At 34.2% G+C, this 25,268-nt stretch overlaps 1 protein-coding gene across 6 annotated transcripts in view; it reads right to left on the bottom strand.

Moving 5' to 3' along the window:
* ERBB4 (erb-b2 receptor tyrosine kinase 4) overlaps positions 1-25,268 on the bottom strand; it is a 1,138,739-nt gene that overhangs the window by 510,627 nt on the left and 602,844 nt on the right. For all 6 annotated transcript variants that reach the window (XM_045481110.1, XM_045481107.1, XM_045481111.1 and 3 more), the window contains exon 3: positions 20,346-20,532. In XM_045481110.1, coding sequence (XP_045337066.1) covers positions 20,346-20,532 — 187 coding nt within the window. The remainder of the gene's footprint in view (positions 1-20,345; positions 20,533-25,268) is intronic.

Below are 25,268 nucleotides of genomic sequence, written 5' to 3' on the forward strand. Positions count from 1 at the left end.
CTAAGAAGTATTTACATACTCCTTTTGGAAGGGGTATGTAAGGGTATGGTGGGCAAGGGTTTGCCATAGCAGACAGGGACCTCTACTCCACATATTTTCAGGGATCAAGGCAGATGGTCACTCTGTAGCCTTGAACCTACGATTTTCAAGGAGTCATTTCCATTGGGGGGTTGGGGAGGACAGGGGGATCATACTCTAAATCCTTTTATAGACTAGGTTTAAAAGTGGCCCATGATATTTTCATTTCCATTTAGTTGACTTAAACTTAGTTATATAACCAAACTTAAGGGAAAAGGAGACTGGGAAATTTGTTCTAATTGTCTCCTCAGAGTGGGGTAAAAAAAAGATATTGGTGAGCAACTAATTGTCTCCACCATACCTACTTTAAACCTTTTATCTGACTTAACAAGGATTTACCCCAGTCCTAATATTTCCTTAAGACTCAGCACAGCATCTTCACCATTTACTCTAGGACCACCTTCCATATGCTCCCATGCCACTTGCCCTAATTCAAATACATTTTAAGTAGAAGGACATAAGATGTTGAATTCTGGCTACCATGAATGGAATTTTATAGAAGTTAACTCCTTTCATTTCAGTAACTAATTTAATTCAATCTTCTTTCATAAAGGTCCTCTTCCTAATGACCCATACATGCTGCCCAAAGACTCAGTAAACGCAGACATGTGATTATATGACAGCTGTTACAAGTCTCTCCATCTCTACTCAACCCATTCAACCCCTAAAAATGAATGAGGAAAAAAATCACTTTGTGTTTATCCCATCCGTATCTATACTTCCTTATTTTAGAACATTTACTACACGCTCAATCCAGTTTCTTGCCGAGGTAATTTACACTCTTATTTTGCTCCATGAGAGGCCCCTTCTATCATCATACAACCCAGTTATCCCTTCTTTCACCAGAAAACCAGAAGTTTCCTAACCTGCTCCCTAGTCACTGCTTACTCATTTCCCTTGCCAGAGCTGTTCTGTCTTAGGTGATACTGAGTCAATATGGTATTAATCTACACCACCGAGTACTAATACCAAAGACCTTGCAAACATTGAATATTACTTTTAATGTAATGAGCAATATTTCCTAAGCCATGCACGAGAAAGCCAAACTACTTTCTTGATGAGAACATGGACTTGAAGGTAAATGGGGTACGAAATTTTAATAGAGGTGATATTTGGTTTAATTATAGGAATGTAGATGACTGCAAGTAGGACTTGAGTAAACTATATCTCTTAACACACGTGCTGCAATTATTGATAGGTTCAGGTTGTAGAAGACAGAATGGTTAAGGGCAGAATGAAAACAGTGACTTATTGGTTAAAGCATATTGTGCCAGGATTTAAAAGTAAATGCTCAAGATATTTGTTTTTAATAAGTTAAAATAAATGACTTAATATGAAAGCTTAAATATAATATGAATATAATCTATTTTACACACAAAAATATGTGTTTAGCCTCATTTCATTAATTAGAAGTAATAGGTACTACACTTTTTCAGAATGTAAAGGTATAATACTACGACCAAAGCAAGGAAAGGACATTTGTGTTTACTCCTGGCTTCTGAAATAATGAGAATGTTTCATCTCCTGGACGATTTCTATAAATAATGGGATTCTAAAGTAAACAGAGACAATCACCAGGCTCCACATCAACAAAATGCCTTCGAGCAGAAAAGTATGACAGCCATACAAACTTTAGATTCTGGGAAGCACTAATGTAAAGTGAGCAAAATAAAATATTAGATGAAGTCTAAAACAATCAAGTTTTACACAATGACTATAACTGTGTGCCCTTTGAAAAGGCATTCTTCTGCTCTAGGCCTTACTATACTGGTTGGTTGCTTTTCTTTATTTGTAAATTAGGGAGTTGGTCCCTTCCATCTCTAGCATAGGATACTTTCAGAATGTAAATACTACTCAATCAGCACAACTGTTAGCAAAATAACAATATTATTTTATTTTGCAATCTTCAGTATTTACACAGTAAATACTCTAATAGTACACAGTATTTTAGCATATATAATGCCCATAATAATGTTAGTATTTACTATGTAATCTCTTCTATTAAATAAATCAATCTTCTTTTATAATGCATACAGTAGTACATCAGTGACATTCATTTAACACAGAATTCTAAGGTACTCAGACAGAGAAGAGAAAATTTAAGTATTTTCTATCTTTCTGGAATTCTGAAACAGTTCTGCTCCGAAACAACACCATTTAACATGGGTCACAAGCTTAGAATATTCACACAACCCCATAGTGGCAAAAATGATTCACTAAGGACACAGGCAGGGCACTGATTATTTGTTAAATTTCACTGAGACCTCTGTGTGAGTGAAAAAAGTCCTGTTAAATTTCATGCCCTGAACTTCATCTGTATGTAGAATTCTAATTTTGAATTTTTCCTGAGAATAATAATTATAACCTTTTATCAAGAGTGGGTTTGTTCTCAGCAGAGCCCCTCCCCACCCCCCCAACCCCCCCCCCAACCCCCGCCTCAGCCTCCATGACCCACCCCAGGGAACAATGCTAGCATTGTCATGAGGATGAGCCAGCAATGTGAAAACAGAGGACTGCACCTGTTTGTTCACTGTTATCAAATGCCAGCCTAGGGGCTACCCTGGTAAGAGACTTCTGACTTCGAAGCCAGAAGCCACAGAGCAACAAACTCTTCGGAAAAAATCTTTTGTGTGCAAACAGAGGTTTAGCAGCATGCTTTCTTCCTGGGAAGAAAGAGAGCGCCTCTCTTACCACCAACTTTCAAGATGCATTTATCCTTTGCAAGCTCAGTATTATGAATAATGATATATTAAGCTTTCCATGGTCATCCAGCTTTAAAATAAAGGACTTATGACAAGAAAATGATATTAGTATGATAACAAACCTATTTTTGTCTTGCAAAGTAATAATTACACAAATCACTTCTAGAAATGTTGAATTTTGTCATTTTAAAAATAAATCTTAGCTTTATATGGTGTGTTGAAAAAGACATTTAGCAGAACATCTCCTCCTAATCTATAGCTCTCAAAACAATGTTTTAGGATGTTCTAGGATGATCTGAAGCCTGGTTTCAACCTTTGATGATTTAGATGAAGTGTGCAAGGGACAGAGTGTTTTTAATTGTTCCCCTTTATTAGAAGATAAGTATAAATCTTATATTTTTTAAGTTTTTTTAACGTTTACTTATTTTTGAGAGAGAGACAGAGTGCCAGGGGGAGGAGCAGAGAGAGAGGGAGATACAGAATCTAAAGCAGGCTCCAGGCTCTGAGCTGTCAGCACAAGAGCCTGATGCGGGCTCGAACTCACCGACTGCGAGATCATGACGTGAGCTGAAGTAGGACACTCAACCAGCTGGGCCACCCAGGCGCCCCTAAATCTTCTAATGGTTTTAAATAAATAAGTACATGAACCAATAAGTAAAAAAGAAAGCTTAGGTGAATATAATAGGCATTCACTTCAGTGCTACCTGACTTTACTCCGTCCTTAGTTAACAGTTTGTGATCTCAAATTCTGGGTATGTGATTTCACAAATCCTGACCATAGACTGTGGCAGCTATCTCTGTAGATACACAAACAGAAGTTGGGTATTTATCTTTGGTGAGAGAGGAAGAGAGAAAGCAAAAGAGGAGTCTCAGAGAGCGAAAGAGTTGTGTGTGTTTGTGAGAGAAAGAGATAGGAGAGAGAGGGGGAGAATACGACCGCATAGTTCATTTGTAATATACTCTTTTACTCTTTCTCTTGCCAGGATGTTTCAAAAGAAAGCCATGTGTTTTAAAAACATAAAAAAAAATTTAAAAAATTAAAAAAGAAAGAAAACCGAAAGGGCTCTTGCAAGACAGACCCTAGAGCACTTTGAAAACATCAAATAAAACCCCTCCAGCATGTTCTCCCCATGTGATGCCTTTGTACATTCATTTCAGCCTGTGGGCACATTTCCCAACACACAAAAGGTTTCAGTGCCATGTTGATAGATATAAACACATATGGATTACTCATTTGCCATTCCATGTATTGAATTGCATACTGTTTTCTATAAAATTAATTTTATATAAATATGAATTCTTAGAAGCCAAATATTATTTCAGATCATGATTAGAAAAGCAGAGTTATAGCTCTTTGATTATCTTGTGCCTTGGATATGTGCCACTGATACACAATGTGTACAGTTATGCATCATAGTTAGAGACTATATATATACACACACATTAATATATGTATGTATCTGTGTATGTGTGCATATATGTATATAAACAAATTCACATATCTATATATTTATATGGAGAGAGATATTATCTATATACACACATACACACATAGCCTCTTTTTCTATTATTTATTTATGAACCTATTTTTCTATGTCTCTCTTTGGTCTTTTAATTTGTCTTTTGCTTTGTTCTGGGCATGTGTCAGTGTTTATTTTTCTTTTTAAAACTTTGAAATGGATAGGACCTGTTCACCTGTATGGATTTATTATTGCAATCATTTTACAGAAAACTGATTCAGTAATCTAACACAAAGAGTAATGTTTTACATACTACAACTTTTCAGTTGCAGAATTGATTAGAAGCAAAAATACAGAAATAGTTATTAAATATGCTTTCACTCCAATCAAAAAAGAGAGCCATGGTCATTATTTGCTTTATGTTAAAAAGCCTTGGTCTTGTATGTAGAAATAAAACCTATGTTGAAAGTTGTACAGCAGTTCTATGCAATCAGGGTTCTAAGCTGTCGATTACTCTATCTTATTTATGGTGTAAAATAATACATACAAACATATGAAATAAGTCTACAAACGTATGTAAAATACCACCAAGATGCCTTCCCTAAGCCTTTATCTTTGAAGTAAGGATTCTAATTTTAGAACGCAACCCCAAGCTTCATGTGGCTACTGAGTCTGGAAACCAAGCTGATTCTCTGCAGGTGTGTCACATCTCCACTGTTTTCACAGCACATGGTTGACTTCTTTTTCACAAACTGACAGAGAGACCCAGCCATGCTAGAGCAATTGAGCTACCAAAAACACTATTAGCACTAACCTGCCCTTTCGTTAGAAGTTCAAGTTCTCAAGCAAACAATAAGTAGGTGTTTTAATTATTTTTAAAAGCCCCCAGAAAATACCCTTTAAATAGATCTTAGCTATTTAAAATGTCACCAAAATATCCTTACTGCAAATTCAGCATGTGAGAAGTGAAAAATATACTTTGTATTGTTTCTGCTTATTTAGAACTAAGTATGAAATATCTAGGCATTCAAATCCCAGGCTTTCTTGTGTAATGGGGATTTAAAAGGAAGCAATGATTAATGAGTTTTAGATACAGTATAAAAGTAATTTCTGGGGAAACACATTCTTAGCTGAATTGGTAGCTCTCCCCAGCAGGGACATTTGAATACTTTGAGAGGAACTAAGAAATTAAGAAATGAACAAAAACGAATAGGATTTGCTTGGCACCACTGGGACACCTTGGCTTAAACTCCGTATTTAAAACCAACTAAATTGGTTTCGTTGCTCAGCTAATGTTTTTTTTTTCCTCCCTAAAAGTCATCCAAAGGTGTTTAGTTTTGTTTTCCTGAGGTTTCACTGCCTTAGCAAGGAAGCAAAACAATTTATTAAACCAATAATAGGTCTACCTTTAATGACACATAGCTAAATGTAAATGTATGTGGATATCATTGCTACAGCATGTTGTTATCCCTGTGCTAGGAAATGAATATACACTGAACAATTAAACCCTAACAGAGATCCCTACATACCCACATGGAGTTGCATTTTTAATTAAACGCTTGAGCCTCAGTTCCCAAGTGTCCAGAAATTAAAACTGCAGTATCATTCTCTACTGATTTGGAAGGGTTAATATCATGTCTTCATTTGTGCGAAAAACGGAAGTGGACCACTTAGAAAAAGTGACTCACACTTTCCCTTAGAAGTTTTCCAGGAAGATAGGCAGCAGGTCGGTATTATAACTGATAAAAGAAAAGAAAAAGGAGAAGGAGGAGAAGGAGAAGGAGAGGGAGAAGGAGAAGGAGAAGGAGAAGGAGAAGGAGAAGGAGAAGAAGAAGAAGAAGAAGAAGAAGAAGAAGAAGAAGAAGAAGAAGAAGAAGAAAATCTTCCTTCATTTCAAAATTGATAACTCACTGCAAGAGGTCTTAGGTGATTTAAGTAAGGTAAAGTGGGATGAGAATATGAATCTTTTGGTTGCTAGTGAGATTAGGCTTTACTAAATAAAATCAAATTCATCTGTCAACAAAGAAGTGATAAAGAACACAGCTTATATAGATGTGGCAAAGATCAACTAAAAATCTTAATACTTTTTTAAAAATTTTTTAACATTTTATTTATTTTTGAGAGAGACAGAGACAGAGTGCGAGTGGCGGAGGGACAGAGAGAGAGGAAGTCATGGATCTGAAGCAGGGTCCAGGCTCTGGGCTGTCAGCACAGAGACCCATGTGGAGCTCAAACTCATGAACTGTGAGATCATGACCTGAGCCGAAGGCAGACGCGTTTAACCGACGGAGCCACCCAGGCACCCCAAAACTTCATACTTTTAAATACTATAGGGGGAAATGGGAAGGGTACTAACATCTCTTTTTTGCTCATCTCTATTGTAGGTTGCTTTCATGCATTTTTTTCCCATTCAATTCTCATTTTCAGATGAGGAAACTGATGGACAACACTTAGATGTTTTGACATTTCCCTTATCATATGTAGTGCTAGTATGAAATTTTAAAGGTATCAGGTTTCAGAGCTCAGATTCTTTCTCCTTTTTCATGCTGTTGGGACAAGAAGAAAGTATGTTCGAAATGTTTTCATTCTAGGACATACCTTCTCATCTAGAACACACAGACTAGATTTGAATTGTGATAATAAATCCACATTCTTAAGCAAAAGTTATACCTCTGAATCAAGTATCTTTCAATCATTTTATTTCTGAGCTCCATTTTTGTTACTTTGCCCTCCCCAAAACTATTTCTGACTTTATGCTGAAATGTAGAGTATGTCTTGGATACAAGAAAAGGCACTTAATTCTCTGTGATTGTCTTACATTTTCTCATCGGTGAAATGCTAATCAGAGAACTATAAATGCAACAGAGTTGGCCCTTAACTTACACAAACATTATAGACATGTATGGATTTTCAACTGTTTGCCCTTTGTATGTCACTGATTTTAATGCATTTTTTTCAGAGGACTTTTCTACAGGACAAACTAGGTGGCTTAAGTAGTCATTTGCAATTATAATTAGATATATTTTTCGGAAACAAAACCATTTTGGAGCCTGCCATTTTGTATTTATCTATACATGTGAAATTTAGAAACACACTATAGTTTTGGAACTTTTCTTTCTATTAATTTGAGGATTACATATTATTGTTTATTTCTTCTTTAAAAATCTAGGATTTTGTGATTCAGAAGGAAAATGCTTTATGTCTTCTCCGGTACTGAAAATCTCTTAGCCATATTTTTATGGATTAAAATGTAAATGAACTGAAAACCTACATTAAGTCTTTCCCTGATTAAATTTAAATCAGACATCAAAACTGACATGAGTTGGCTCAACAAATACTATTAAGTTTCAAGTATTTTTCAATACTTTACATTTAATAATCAACCAATTCTAATGTAAGAAGCCACTGTGCATAGTCATACATATTAAATACATAAAACAATTGAATAACTACTTAAATTATGCAGGTGATCTTCAATGAAATCACAAAGGAGTTGATAACCTATATTGTGACCTCCGATGTATTTATTTTACAAAGATGATATTTAGATTTTCTTAATTTTTAAGAGGTACTTGAACCAAGACACTAATTCTTGATTCACCCCTTTTCCCTGAGCACCACAGGCCTGAATTTGAAGCATGATACAATTTTAATTGCAAAGATTTATCATTATGACATGTAATTTCTAACTACATGAAATGACAATGTAATGCATAGGTGTGAAATTCAGCCACACATTCACTATGTGAAAAGTGACAGCAATAACATAGGCTGCTTCCCTGCTTCATTTCATTTTTCTACCTATGCTATATAAAAGATATATCTATAGATATGCCAAGTCCTGCTTCATTATCTTTTCCATATTTTCCTTTCAAATGTACTAAACCATTTTCTTTAAACAACACTATAAAGCTCATGTCACATTTCATAGCTTTTTGTAGATAATTGGTGAATTTGGATTAAAATTGAGTTACACATGAGCTCCAGAATTTATTGTTTCATTTTCTTCCCATTAATAAATGCAAATGCATATGTAAGCACATAGAGATTGCCATATACATATATATATATATATATATATACATATATATATATACACACACATATACATATATATCCATATATATATGTGTGTGTATATATATATGTATATATATATATGTATGCATATGTAAATATATATACATATACATATATATATTTAAATCTTTTAAATTGCTATCTCCCTCTAGTACCTTGAATAAAGTCATACTTTTGGAATAATATGGTAGAAAGATCACTAGACTAAGACAAGGACAAAACGCTTATCTTGACACAACACACAACTTCTAGAGCTAAATCAAAACAGAGTAAAGCATACCCCAAATACAGTTATTTGTCTGCTATTTTTAATTCTAGTATTAATAAAGGAAAGGTCATGAAGTCAATTCCCAGTTAGGGCATTTAATTTAATTCTGCTACTACACTCTCTCATTTTAGTTTCTCATATCTATAGGAGAAAACACAAATAGCCTAACGAGATACTTTTCAATATTATAATAATTCAACCTACTTATGCAACATGAATTTCTTCTATAATCATTTAACTTTTTAGGTAAAGTATCTATACTAAATAAAGCCTCATTAAGAAATAAAAAGGTAAGACTACGTTGAAGAAGTGATACCTGGATCATATGAGTCATTTTTAGATTCTCAGCTAATTAACACATAGCAGAAGATGAAAAAGTTCAGCTTCATGTGATCTTCCACCTTTTCATAACCTCTATAACATGGTGATACAAGGAAAATTTGGAAATCTACTACCTGGTTTCAACTCTGAACTCCATAAATCACTGTGTACTCTGTGGCATATTATCCATTATTTTAAAACTGCAGTTCTCTATTTTCAAAATGGAAATAACCACAATGACCTATTAATTGGTAATTTGTAAATAATTGACTTCTACATAATAAATTCATATTAATTATGGATATTATTGTTATTATTAATAGCACATATATCTTGGGCTCTACTAAGCCATATATATATATATATATTTTTTTAGTTTGTGTTCTAGATTTATTATGCTAAAAGGGACAGGTAAAGTCTTCAAAACGAAAGGCACACAGACTAAAAGAATTCTGATAATACATGTAGTTAAAACCTGGAATTTATAATAGGATTTTTCATGGGACATCACCAGATATATAATATATACAATATAAAATAACCCCTCCAAATATTAAAGTAGAGTGTTTAAAGAATTGGGGAACATTAAAACTAAAATATATTCTTTGTCAACAGTTGCCAGAATATGCCCATTAAATGTCATTAAAAATATAATTAAAATTTGAAATCCCTTTATTTCATAGTAGATTGACAGTCAAAAATGCTTTTTCTGATATCAGCTTTGTACAACATTACTGATACACAAAACCAAACCTCTATTTTGCATCTCAGAGCAAATGAAATTGAGTAATTTGAATGGTCTTAGAAGAAAGGAAAATGTTACGGTTCATCATTTCTCTTCACTTTCCTCTGTAAATATTCCTCAAAATTGTCATGGTTGTTATGATTCAATAACCAAAACAATTTGACTTAGCCTATAAGAAAATTATAGTTAAAAATAGAAAATATATTTCCCAAAATGGGTAACAAATATAAGGGTAAGGGGAGAAAAAATATTATGAGAGCTATAATGAGAATAGCATTGTATTGTACTTCCAGGTAGACTAGTAAAGAAGCTACAAGTGAAAACCCTCTTTAACTTCTCATATCCTATAACCATCCTAAGTTCCAGTTGATGTGTATTACTAAGAGAACAAAGTTTAAGGAAAATTCCTAGAATAAGCATTTTATTTTTTGCCATTGAACTATATTCTCTTCTTTTTTGCCAATGGAGTCAATAAATCAAGTAACTCACAAGAGCAACAGAAAAAAAACATAATTCAAATTTCCAGGTTAGTAACATTTATTAGATCAAAAGGTGTTGAGCCATGGAAATTTATATTTATCTATTCCCAGATAGATACAGATAAATGGAAAATTCCATTCATCATTTATGAAATGTTGGCCATTTCTATTATAACTTGTTTGATATACTTTCACACTAAACAGTTTTACCATCAGAAGAGCAGCTATGTTGCTATAATTGTAGGAAATGAAGAGGTTTGTTATACCTCTATCTCTTTACATATTATTGTATATTATAAATTCTATTTTTTTAATGTTTATTTTTTTTTGAGAGAAGAAGGCACAGAGTGAGAGGGAGAGACAGAATCCCAAGCAGGCTCCATGCTGTCAGCGTGAAGCCTGACCCAGGGCTCAATCCCATGAACCATAAGATCATGACCTGAACCAAAACCAAGAGTCAAATGCTTAACCAACTGAGCCACCCAGGAGCTCCTGTATATTATCAATTCTACAATGCATTTTTCATATTTAATATCTCTAAATCCTGATTCATCATAAAATCTTTTACATTTAGGTTGAGCTTTCACTTTTTCTCTTGTTAGTGTGGCCTGCAAACAATGACCAATAAATATTTCTTATAATTGATGGTGACTTAGATTTGATGAAATATGGCAGATCTCTATTTGATAAAATATTTTATAGAAGAATTTTTGTGACTTATTTGTTATTAAATAAATACTATGTTATGAATATAAACTTTCAATATGGAATAGAGACTCCTAAATATATGGGCATTGTTTATGCCAAAAAGAATCCTCAACAGAATTTTCAATATAGTTTCTCTGCTAAAAAATTATTTTAATCTCCTAATTCTTATTTCTTTCAATAAAGTCATTTAAGAAGTTGACATTGGGACCTACTTATAACTAGATAATTAAACTGTGGAAACTGAAGATGAGAGTAAAAGTCTCATGTTTTGAAAGTCACATTTCTGACAAACAGAAAATCTTTTATAATAACTAGAGCTTAACGCACATTAAGAAACAGCTCATGCTATCCAGAACCCAGCTTACTCAAATATAAAATCTGGTCAGGTCCCAAATCATAAATGACACATTTTGTATCTCACAATTTGATTATATAAGCCTAACATGCTTTCAATGATTGTAAAAATAGGCCATGTCTATTAATCTTACCAAAAGCATACTTCTCAAATAATAATAAATATCACTTATTGCAGGAACTGCACTTAATGCTATTTTTATAATTTATAATTTAACTTTCACAACCATCTTACAAACAGAGGGCTCCCATTATACTTATTTAAAGATGCGGAAACTGAGGTTTAGAAAGCTGAATAAGAGGATTTGAAGGGAAGGGGTCTCAATTCAGAGCCTATGCTTTGAATCTCCACGATTCTGCTTGTAAATATCCTTACCTACTGCACTGGGTTCAGTAAAAGACGCTGTCCCTTTAGTGCTACACTGTTTAATATCATCACCACTAGCCACATGTGGCTATTTAAATTAAAATGAATTAAAAGTAAAAAAAGAAGAAATTAATTTCTTCCATTGTACTAGCCACATTCAAGTTCTTAGTAGCCAGACATATGTGGCTACTGGCTACTCAGTGGTGTAGACATATTGATTGTTTCCATCATCACAGAGAGTTCTATAGGACAAGTGATGGTTTTCAAGGTAAAACAGATTAAAATGGAGGCTCTTGACCCCATGGAAATGCTTGCCTATAAATAATATAAGAATTGGGGAAAATGCTTTCCCAATGTTTTCACATTGCAGTTGGTAGGTAAATATTTGTCAGAAATATAATATTTACTGAGAGAAGACAGGTATGTAGAGATAATTTAGAATAACTCCTATCTCAGCACAATGTCTTGAATTTACAAGTGGAGAAAAACAAAGCTAACAAATATTTGAATTGATGTAATTTTCCAAAAGAATTCTTAACTTTTTACCAGTAAAATTGAGTCTATTAATAAATGTGAGTTATGACTAAATATATAATAACCTTGATTTTTAAAAAGCCATAGTTGAGTGGTGCCTGGGTGACTCAGTCAGTTGAGTGCCCAACTCTTGGTTTCAGCTCAGGTCATGATATTGCAGTTTGTGAGTTTGAGCCATGTGTCAGTCTCCACACATCAGTGCAGGTCCTGCTTGGGATTCTCTCTCTCCCTCTCTCTCTGCCCCTCCCCTGATTTTGCGCTCTCTCTCTCTCTCTCTCTCTCTTAAAATAAGTAAACAAAAAATCTTTTTAATTAAAAAACTTTAAAAAAAAAAAATCGAGGCACCTGGGTGGCTCAGTCAGTTAAGCATCTGACTTGGGCTCAGGTCATGATCTCGTGGCTCATGGGTTCAAGCCCCATGTTGGGCTCCGTGCTGACAGCTCAGAGCCTGGAGCCTGCTTCAGATTCTGTGTCTCCCTCTCTCTGCCCCTCTTCCACTCACGCTCTGTCTCTCTCTCAAAAATAATAAAACTTAAAAAAAATAAAAAATAAAAATTCATAGTTGAATGGCAGTAGCTATAAAATTAGTTAATAGATCTGATATTTGTAAATCAAATCCAGTATATACAATAGTGTCATTTTGTGTGTTTGTTTGTTTTATTGTCAACTTACCACCATTTTTCACACATACATTCATGATGTATTCAAATATTATACAAGTAAAGTCAGAAAGTTCTTTCTAAAATACAATCTTAAGGCCTTCTGTTTAAATTTTGAATTATGTATGCTTTTGGCCAATTTAATATTTCACTGAGTATAGTCTAACCTGGAGAAACTATCCTAAACATTTCTTAGGAATGACACAATGTAAGGAGATGGAAAATAAATCTAAAGTCTAGAACAAGGAGCCTTTATTAGCCACAAGACTTTAGGTCTAGTTTCTCAGATGTAAAATTACAATGAAGATACTTCCCAGATCAGCATGAAGAAGCTGTGTGTGAATCAATTTCTCCATATTATATTTTATATACCCATGTCTACCTATCACTATAGATAGATGATAAATAGATAGACAATAATTTACCAATTCTTTACAGATGAGTGTCTGCAGTACCAACAAAGATAATGTCCTGGGATGAGGGTAAGGAGGTAGATATTCTAATGTCTTTACTGCTTTTCTTGGAGTGACATCATGGACATATAGTGATCACTAGCCAATTTCCCTTATTGCATTTGGGACCCTGAAGAGCAAAGATTCTCCTCTATATTATAAATGTTATAAGCAAACAAGCACATTTTCCCAACTAATGAACTTTAATAAAGGAGTTTTTCGACTTCATATGTTTGTTTGTTTGTTTTTTCCCTAGAATATGTATGCTTTCTCTCTTAGGAAAGGAAATCTTCAGTTTTTCATGTATCTTAGGGACAACAAAGAATGATGATTGAGGTTTAAAGTCTCAAGGAGAGAATTTTCCTGAAAGACTCCCATAATGTTAGGTTTCTTCCAACATTTTTCCTACAAATGCTATAGGGATTAAAAAGAATGTAGGTCAGAGAATAGGACCACTTCAGGATCCCTGAACGGGACATTAATCGACGAGGTTGCTTATGACCTGAGCAGATTATCTTGATACTCATGACTGAAAACATGTGAGTTAGAGGAGAAGGAATGGTTCCATTCCCTGGAAATCCCACCATCTCATGCCTTATTTCTCTAGTACGAATATTCTCTCTGGCGAGTGGTACCACAGGAAAGGAATTCCCATTTTACTTTCATTCAATTCCATAACTTCACTCATCAGTTATCTGAAGCCAAGAATGGGTCCTAGAAATTTGCTGGAATGGCCCCTCTAACTTGTCTCATATTTAAAACACTTACTTTCAAATATGTTTCTGTTTTGCCTATACACTGAAATATATCATTATGGTTTCCCTTCTTCCAGTTAATGCACATTGTCTGACATGACAGGCAAGCAGTCTTCTTTAAAAGTATGAAAGATTAGAGTAACATTTTTAGAAATTGCAGACCTGATCTAAAAATTGATGCCTTCATAAGAATGTGCCACTCCTCACTGATGCCATCTGTCTCCCAAGATTTTCACTATAGGTTAGTTTTGATCAAATTATTTTCCAAGTAATTTATCTTTAGGCCAGTAGTACTCTTGGAATTGTTTTTGTCTTCAGATATTCACTATATGCTGAGTAGTTCTTCTTATGTAAATATTAGCAGTACCTTTGTCAAACACTGTATTTAACAATAACCCCTGAACTAGGCTGGTTGAACTCATTCAAACATTACTAAGACCTATCACAGAACAGTTGAAGAATGCTTAGCAACTCTAATGTCAGAAAACGAACTCAGAATGGATATGTCTCTTGTCTAGATCAAGGCAAATGTCAGGGCCAATGAAGGGTGAAACGTAATGATGGAGATTTGAAATGAGGAGCTGGGGTAACAGGTGCTTGGCGTGAGCACTGAAAGACAGGAGAGAAGTGCTATGAAGTACCGAAGACAGGGATCATACTGAGAGCAGACAAAGAAAAGCCTCAGGCTTCTCCCCTGCCAGAAAAATAGATCTTATACATAAAGTAGCTTCAAAGTGGTATCTGAAGAGACATTGAAATTTGGAGCATCTTTTTGTCTAAACAGTTCGCTTTTCAAAGCCCCATTGAAGCAAGAGAAACCTATCTGAATATGCAGAAACTGGTACATTTGTTTTGTCAGTGTGTTGACACAAAGAAAAGCTAAAAACAAAACAATGCAGAGAAAGAAAATGAAGGTTTTCTAAGCCTACTCTATGTGAAAGGTACTGTGTTTGACAAGCTCTCAGCTTTAATTCTTTAATGTCTATAAAAACATTGTGAGGTAGAATTTTCTTCTCAATTTTAAAGATGAAGAATCTAGGCCTCAGAGAGACACTCAGTTTGTAAGTTCTGATCTAACATTTGAACAGGTCTTTTTTAAATTGCACTCCCATTTGAGATACATGGAGCCAATTGCAGATGGCCTGTCCATTTCAAAGTCAGGTTATTTATTTGACCACCACTGAATAATGCTGAAAGGGTTTAAGAGACGTAAATGTTGTTACATCAGATGTATCTCCTGAACTAAGCATTTCATTTTGTTTTCACTCTACCAGAACTCAGTAAACTTAATATGTCTTTCCATTATTATTGTGGGCTTCCTAAAAAAAAAAAAAAAAAAAAAAAAAAAAAAAAAAAAAAAAAAAACTTAAGCATTTTATTTTTTTGTTTAAGATGTTTGTTGACATATCAAATAATAATCTAATCAAGATGATGCAGTACACACTTAACCAAACAATTAGAATAGCAATAAAATAGTAAAGGTACTAATACATAAATGTGTTGGTCTGGAAATATATATAGAGTACTTGGCTAATATTTGGGAAACATAAATTGTATGTTGATATCCCAAGTTTCATCTACTCAAAATAGATATTCTCATAATTCATAAAATGAGAATTCAAATATTCAAGGTGAAATTTGATGAGAAAAATACACTTTTTTTATGTATTAAATTTGTACCCGGGTTATCATTGCATAAATAGAATATGAACAGTAGTATAGATATGAACATAGGTATTTCTCAAAAACTCCTTCATATTCTACAATAGCACATAGAGATAAAAATTGTATAATATTATCCAGATGAAGTAATTTTATAAAATTTTAGAAAGGAGAATATAATAGGATTTTTTATGCCCCATATAATAAAATAATCTTTAAATTCTGGCCACACAGGTAACTAAATAAGTAGAAGCTCATAGAATTAAGGTTGTAAATATATTTTATGTTTGAATATATTAGATAGTTTGAATTCAGAATAAGAATATTTGGTTAAGAAGGATATGATAAAAAAAATCAGCAGAACATCATTGTGGGAATGATTAATAAAATCCACACAGCCATATGCAAGTGACCTTAACAAAGGAAATAATGAAATCTCTCCAGTTTTGTGCTCCTCTGATTCAGTACTGTCGTTCCCAATGGCCTCAAGATGATCACATGCCTGAAGGACACATTGACAGAAATATGGTCTCGCTCCTGATCAGAAATGATGACCCAGCATAATAGGGCACCTAGAGACTGCCAAGACAGTTCGTCATTCCCCTTTAGATTGTGTGGCATATCCTTAGCTTAGAGAATCTGACTCTTCTCCACTCTCCTGGACCTAACTGATAACGGATCAGGGAAATGTGAGCAGTAGCAAACAAATTTTCTTCTTTATCCAGAAAATATGTTTAAGTGTGTTTCTTGTCTTTGGGTACAACCAAAATGAAAGTATCTAAGTAAGATCTATAGTCATGTTTATAGTCCAAAGAATAGCTTTTGGCGAACATCAAGCTAATTAATAAGAATGTGTAAGGTCAAAGTTAATTTATGTGTGTGTTAAGTGGCATCCAACCATTAACCCTTATATATGACAGTCCTCATATTAACTGAATATCCATTTTACACAAAGATAGTTTGAAGGAGATAACTGTAATAAATAATAAAGGTGTATTATTCCAAGGTCAACACTGCAAAAAGATTTCAGGAGAAACAAAAATTATATATATATATATATATATATATATATATATATATATATATACACACACACACACACACACACATATGTGTATATATGTATATACATATACATACATACGTATATATACATATATACATATACAAAAGCTTTGAAATCTTAACCTCAAAATTCTTTGTCACAACATTGCATACGTCCTATTCCCACAACTAGTATTTGTTATTTATCTTGTTGAAAGTGCTTAAAAATAAAATTTTGCTTAAAAAGAAAATTCACCATGATTATTATTGTTCCTGTAATAGTTTACCATTATGCAAAGTTGACAAATGGCAATACAGAAGAAAATTTATTCCCAGCATCTTCCTCTCTCTGAGCTCTTTCATACCATGTTTCCATCCAGGTTCCTACTATGTCCTTTCCATTCTTACCACAACCAAAGGAGTATTTTCCATCATTAAAGCACAAACTTATCTGTTCTCTGTCCCATTCTCTAGGGGATGATAAGTAAATGAAAATTATTTAGAAAGTAAATATAAAGAGGTTAACTAGACATTATACTACCATCTCTTGGTAACATACATTTAATTAGAACAGTGTTTCTCAAACTTTTGTGGTCATTAGAATCATTGAAAAGATCCTTAAAACACATATTGATGGGCTCCATCACAAGACTTTCTGATGCATTAGGTCTCAGGTAAGGCCCAAAAATTTGCATTTGTAATTGTACCCAGGTGATGCTGAGGAGCAGTTGGTGCTTTAAGAACTGAGTTAAAATTTTAGAGGCACATGGGTGGCTCAGTCAGTTAAGCGTCCAACTTCAGCTCAAGCCATGATTTCAAGGATCATGAGTTTGACCCCTGCATCAGGCTCTGTGCTGACAGCTCAGAACCTGAAGCCTGCTTTGGATTCTGCGCCTCCTCTCTTTGCCCCTCCCCCGCTCACCTACTGTTTTTCTTTCTCAAAAATAAACAGTTTAAACAAATAAACAAAAAAGACTGGGATAAAACTTTAATTCAGTAGGGCAATTAAATAATGAGATATCTGACTACTCAGCATGTTCTCTATTTACCTTCATATTACAAGAGAAGCCTAAAATTAAGGCCAGCCCTCTAGCCCTACACTTAATATAACACTTAAATTGTTTTTAATTTTTATCAGCTTGCTTTGTATAGCATATAAACAAATAAGATAAAACAAATACCTTTCCAAAACACAAAACAATCTTATCTGAAGTCAACTGCAATGTTTGCTGGTTACCTAGAACACTTAGCTCTTTAAGATACTGCTAAAGAGCACATTTCTTCCCCAATTCCTGTTTATATGAACAGTTAGGTGTCTTCAATCTTTCCTCGTATATTCTTACACAAACAGAATCATGCTTACTGAGTGACTTCTGATTTTCAAAATTGGAGTTACACTATTGACCCCATTACATAGAGTAAGATCAGTGATTCTAGACTGATGTTCAAATGTAATTCTCAGCCACCTAATAAATATATAATATGCCTGGAAATTTTCCAAATTGTCTAAATTTTCCATTGTTTATTATATTGAACTTTTCTTCATATTCAAAAAGAAATGAATAATAACTCTTGAACAAATACATTATTTTTTTTCCTAAACAATCAACTCATTCTCTTAGCCACTTATTATTTACTCATTTCTACTAATGCACACACCAAAAGTATTATAAGACTTTCTGGCAGAATAGGGAATAATGTTCTTGAAATAACAGTGTTGTGTTTTGGTATGACATAAACTAACTGTCATAATCATAAGCAATCACAGTGTGAGCCCACTTAATAAATAAAGTATGTTTAAGTGTGGCATAATTTTGATTGAATAACTTAAAACATATTTTAGTAGTACTAATGTTAAATTAATAATAAGTAGGAGAGCTCCTTATTTCTTTTTAAGTTTATTTATTTTGAGAGACTGAGTGAGCATGAACAGGGGAGGGGCAGAGAGGGAAGGAGAGAGAGAATCCCAAGCCGGCTCTGTACTGTCAGCACAGAGTCCCACCCAGGGCTTGAACTCAGAAACTGTGAGATCATGACTTGAGCTGAAACCAAGAGTCGGGCACTTAACCAACTGAGCTAACCAGGCATCCCAAGGAGAAAGCTCTGTAAAGACTGATTTTCTGTATGCAAAGATTGTTCAAATAGAACATATTATAGAATAACATAATTCATGTACTATAAAATGTTTAAAAATTTTCATTTTTTTCTTTAATGTAAATAGAGGAAAAATCATTTAATAAACTATAATTCTTCCTATGAAGGTTTTAACCAGATCAAATTATTTTTAGATTCCTACTTTAATCATTCATTTTTTCTCTATCCATTGCATTTCTAAAATTCTTCTTCCTATCATTATTTCCATGCAAATAGCAATGTAGCCAAAAACTCTGTTCTTCAGTAAAAAAACTATATTTGAAAGGAAAGAATAAAAAAGTAAAATGTTAATGAAGGATTCTATAAATTCTGAATAATTTGCATTTACCATTATGTCATCAATTCTATAGCAATCATGATCAAAATAAGTTATATAATCAGTCTTCCTTTCTTCATCCAAAATATCCAAATTTAGTTCACATGTTTGGCCAACTATGAAGCTATTTCTAACTTAAAATTATATATTTATAACCACTGTCAATGAACAAAACAAATAATTTTAGTAACCTGAAAATATCAATCTTATTTTTATTTAGTATTTGAAGGCAATTTTAATTTAAATATCTTAATATCAAGAAACATTACCACTGAGTGGCCTCAGAAACACATAAAATCATTACATATTTTGATGAAAAATATATATGATATTAATTTAGGTTAAATTCATAGTTTAAACTCCTTTATCCCACTATGAAATGATAGTTACTAATTAGCACTACTTGTTTATAGGCAAGAATAGCAAAATTCATGATTAGAAACCTTGTTCCAAACCTCCTACCATAGCCTTTGTGAACTATGAACTACATGGACTGAAAAGATATCTGCAGGATTGTAAGGACCAGCTGACAAAATAAATTCCTACAAAGTGTTTTTTCTGTTTTGTTTTGTTTGTTTTTTTGGAGCAGGATGATAATTTTAGGTTGTTAACAATTACCTTTTTCCCGTCTTGGGCTGGGGGTAAATCACTGATGAAATTGAAGCATTCTAAGAAACAATTTCTAATGGCATTTAGTGAGTTACTGAATAAGATAAGTCAAAATTAAATTAATAAATTAGCTATGTTTTCCAAAAATAAGGGATTGTGCAAAAAAACTAGATGAGTGGAGGTAGATATAAAGGCTGTATATTTACTGAGCTCCAAAGAGAGTGAGGGTTATGGTGTTATTTATTACAGAGATTTGATGATATGGTCCACTGTTCACCTGAGACCACCAAACATAGCATTCTTAAACCTGCTTCCTATCTCAGTTTTCAGTCACTGAGCATTTCCTTAGTATGTACTTCTGTTCAGCTGAGATACAGTATTATGGTATCCTTCAGACTGCACTTACAATACCTGTAAATAAAAGCAAGGGCATCACAAGGCATTATTTCCCATAAAATGAGTAAGTAGTAGATGTTTAAGTCCTTTATAGTGTTCCTGAATATAACACATACTACAGTAACCATACACACATATGTGCGTGCCTATTGCATTATTTTGATAATGAAAGCATATTTGAAATTTTGTATATTTTCCTTACCTGTCAAGTTCTTTAGTCCAAGTTCTTGAAGTCCAAAGTTCCCATCTTTTCTGTAGTTTAAAAATACTGCCAAGGCATATCGATCCTCATAAAGTTTTGTTCCACGGATAATGCGTAAATTCTCCAGAGGCAGGTAGCGAAACTGATTAAGAGCCACTAACACGTAGCCTGTAACTTCTCGAATAGACTGAAAAGACACAAACAATTCCTTTTGTTAAAAAATTAGAGATTATTTGTCAGTATGTTTATGTTGTCATTTAGATTAAAATAAGTTATTCAATTCTATTTTTTTGCTTTTAATTTAATACACTAATTTCCACATTATATCGTAAATAATTACTTGGATAATATAAGATCACAGATCGCAGAGGGTTAGAAAAGTCCGAAGTGTGTTTACAGTAAAATAATGGATATTTTTGATGAAACATTCTTCCTACCTAGAATTTGAATATAATTTAAGGAATAAATATCTCATTCTTTGAAAGACTAAAGTTCGGTAAGAATACCTAGCCATCAACCTAACTTTTTATAAAAAAAAAAAAAAAAAATCAAATTAATGAGCTTATCACAAATAAAACAAAGTTGCATTAGTTTGTAGACTACGGGACAGATTTTAAACCTTATTGGTGCTTAATGCTATAGTTATCAAAGTTAACATATACATCTCTGGGAAACCCATATATGAAAAATACGTTTTAAAGACTGATAATGATCTCTAATTTAATTACAACTACAATTTTTATTTTTACTGTCTATTGTTTAATATAATATAAGCTAATGACTGGAAGGATTGTAACACCCTTTTAAAGCAAAAAAAGTCACAAAAAACAGCCCTCAGGCTTCATCTAAAGTTACAGTTTTTCAGTAAAATAAACAAGATCATGACAGTTATGAACATATGCAATAAGATTTAAAAAAATAAATATACAAAAGTGGTAAAATGTTTGAAGATGTTATTTTAAAAAATAACTTTATTTCTTTTGAGAGAGAGAGAGAGCAATCAAGGGAGGGGCAGAGGGAGAGAGAGAGAATCCCAAGCAGGCTCTGAGCTGTCATGACATAGCCCAATGTGGGGTTCAAACTCACGAACCATGAGATCATGACCCGAGATGAAACCAAGAGCTGGATGCTTGACCAACTGAGCCACCTAGGCGCTCCTGTTTGATGTTATTTTAATACCAATTTCATGTCAGTTTAGACCTCTTATCTTATCTATCCTCTCTCATTCCCTTGGTGACTTTATCTACTTTCAAGTTGGATGATCTCCAAGCTTTTGCCTCTAACCTGTCTGCTAAACTCCAGACTCAAATCTAACTGCATACCCCACATCTTCACCTGAATACCTCATAGACTTCCTAGGTACACCTATCCAAATCTGAACACCCATCTTCCTTGCCCCCATCCTCCAGCAGTCTTTCTCATTTCAGTCAATCCATCCTTCCTATTATTTCGGCCAAAGTCTTGGGGTCATTCTTGACTCCCCTCTCACACACCAAATGCAATCTATCCTATTTGTTGTACCTTTAAAATGATCAGAGGTTCAACCACTTCTTATGTCAGCCACTGTTTTCATCTGAGCCATGATTGTTCCTTATCAAGATTACGGCAATAGGTCTCTATTTTTTATCCCTTATCATGCATTCTCAATTAAGGCTGGACCTGATCATTTTTTTAACGTTTATTTATTATTGAGAGACAGAGAGAGACAGAGCGTGAGCAGGGGAGGGGTAAAGATAGGGGAGACACAGAATCTGAAGTAGGCTCCAGGCTCTGAGCTGTCAGCACAGAGCCTGACACGGGGCTCGAACTCATGAACTGTGAGATCATGACCTGAGCTGGTCGGTCGCCTAACCAACCGAGCCACCCAGGCGCCCCTGACCTGATCATTTTTTAAACACAAATCAAATCATGACACTTCAATTCTTAAAATCCTGAACCATCTCCCAAGTCACTCAAAGTAACAGACAAAATTCTTTCAATGATGAGTCAAAATCTATCTTTTCTTCACAGTGTAGCAACAACTAGACATATCTGGTTATCAAACAATTGCAGTGTAGCTGGTATTAATTGAGAAGTGTGGTAAGTATAAAATGTACTCTTGGTTTCAAAGATTACAGGTTGAAATGATAACATTTTAGATAAATTGAGTTATATAAAATGCATTATTAAAGTTCATTTTAACCTTCCTTTTTATGTTTTTATTATGGCTACACAAAAATTTTAAATGATACCTTTATGGCTATCATTATAGTTCTGATGCACAGTGCGGCACTATGTGATCTGGTCATCATTTCTTTTCATAACTTCTTTTTTTTTTTTTTTTAACTCTCTACCTTGCTCACACCATTCCAGTTTTGCTGGTCTCCATGTTCTTATAACATGCCAAGTGTGGTCCTACTTCAAGGTGCTCACTATAATCTTTTTTTTTTTTAATTTTTTTTTTCAACGTTTATTTATTTTTGGGACAGAGAGAGACAGAGCATGAACGGGGGAGGGGCAGAGAGAGAGGGAGACACAGAATCGGAACCAGGCTCCAGGCTCTGAGCCATCAGCCCAGAGCCCGACGCGGGGCTCGAACTCACGGACCGCGAGATCGTGACCTGGCTGAAGTCGGACGCTTAACCGACTGTGCCACCCAGGCGCCCCATCAAGGTGCTCACTATAATCTTAAAGGCCTGAGTTTCTCTCCCTTTTGTTATCTTCTTGCTTAATTTCCTCAATGTCTTCAAGTTTTTTTTTTTTCCCTCTAAAATTTCACCTTCTCAACTGAAGCCAATGCTGACTGACCTACTTAACATGACAACTCTCCCACCTTTTCCTGCTCTAATTTTTATTGTCTCTACAGTACTTTTCATGTTCTAATGTACTATATAGTGCATATACTTACTACATTTAGTAATTTATAATCTATCTCTCCCTTTCTCAGAATATAAGCTCTGCAAGGGCAAGCACTTCGATTTGTTCACTCATGTCTCATGTGACCACAGTACAGACACATAGAGAGAAACCAATAAATATTTGCTGAGGACTCTGGCTCTTCTCTGGCCATACCCCACACCCTGCCCCCAACAGGCAAAGTCTACAGAGAAGTACCCATGTGGACCTGCGCTCCTTTCTTCTAGAGAAGACATGCTCCAGATTCTTGTGATTCCAGAAGTTCATCCCCAAATTGCCCTAAGCCCACATCAAGAGCCTATGATATCATCTTTCCAGTTCTGTCTCCCAGTCAGCAGACTGTGTGAGCAATGTGTATATACCTAGCAAGGATGGGTGGGCCAGGTGTAGATGTTTGAGGAAAGAATGCATGGATGCTGGATGTGTGACTTAAGTGTCCTTTCACTGTGTTCAAAGCCTCCTGTGATACTGGACAGAACTAGTTAAAGGAGGAGTGGCTGAAGGATGGAGTCTATCTCTCCCCGTGCCATCATACTCCTGAGGAGTCCAAAAATTCTAACATTTCACCTGTCCATCCAAGTTATTATAAAGATATTTCTGTCAAAGTGGGAGGATAGGTCATATTTTAATAAAAATTATTTGATTTATGATAAATAATAACGACACAAAATGTGTAGGCCTTCATTTATACTCTCACCTCAGGTCCCACAATTGTTAGGAATGAACCTGCTACCACTGATTACCTAGAAAAGTACACTCATAATGAAGCAAAGGTAGAGATGAAAGGGCAAGGAACCCATGAAACTATTCATGTCTGGCACTGGATTGGGAACCCTAAGTCACTCTTGCTGTCACATCCCTAGTACACTGAGCATTTTGGCTTAAAGAGATGAATGCTTGGGGAATAGAAAAAAAAAGAGATGAAAAGTAAACAGTTGCATGCATTGTGTGCATACCACTTTTGTTTGAAGTTGCAGTTGCCTGGAACAGTTTAGACCTAGAGCCTTACAAATACTCCTTCAATCACTGTTCCAACGGTTGAACTCTTATCCCTTTGTGTTCTTAGAAGAGAGATCAAAAACATTTTCTAATACCATTTGGTCCAAACAGTAAAATTGTTTCATTCATTATAAAAAATACTTTATCCTTTAACTTGTATGTAATAATGATTAAGTGGTCTAAGTCACAATGATAGCACAAAGATAAACACTGGGGATGGAGGATGCAATGTCAATCTTTTGTCTAGAACATGTCATAGCATCGATCATTCTTCCTAACACACTCACCATTAGCTCCAACTTCCTTGGAAATTGACTCTAGATTTTTAGTACAATGGTAAGAAATGTGGGCTGAACTGCCAAGCAAAGCTGGGCTCAAAACACTTCACACTTACTTGCCTTCAAACTTACTAAGTTGTTATTTTGCTAAAATTGTTTACCCTCACTGAGCCTCAGTTTCTTCATCTTGAAATAAAAGATAGCAATACCTCTATTACAAAGATTTTATAAGGATTAAGACGATATAAGAAAGTGTCTGGCAAATAGTGTTCAACAGATGCTATCTATTACTAATATTATTATCTCTGATAATAGCCAAAACTATCTCTAGACAATCTTATATGAAAATAAAAATTATTATAGCATTATTGCATAAGAACCATTGCTTTTAATCTATTTGTTATATAGCCTTTATATCGTGTTTATATCTTGCCTCTTCAATCTGTAATGTATTCCTAAATTACAGAACTGGTTCCTTAAGCTGTTTGTGTGTATGTTATATTATCACCTTTAATACAGACTCTGGCACTGAACAACATTCAATAATGGCTGTTGAATGAAATGGAACTGAAAAGTAGAAAACAATGCTTAAGGTCTTTTTATATATTGTTTTCCATTGAAAATGATTTTACTAACTTTCTGCTAATAAATAAAAACAATGTTTGAACAATATAATCATGACTTTTGCCCAAGGACCACAGTGGTAAGTAGAAATCATCAGACTGCCCCAGCAAAAAGAAAATCCTGACTC

The sequence above is a fragment of the Leopardus geoffroyi genome, chromosome C1, assembly GCF_018350155.1.
Source record: "Leopardus geoffroyi isolate Oge1 chromosome C1, O.geoffroyi_Oge1_pat1.0, whole genome shotgun sequence".
Lineage (NCBI taxonomy): Eukaryota > Metazoa > Chordata > Mammalia > Carnivora > Felidae > Leopardus > Leopardus geoffroyi.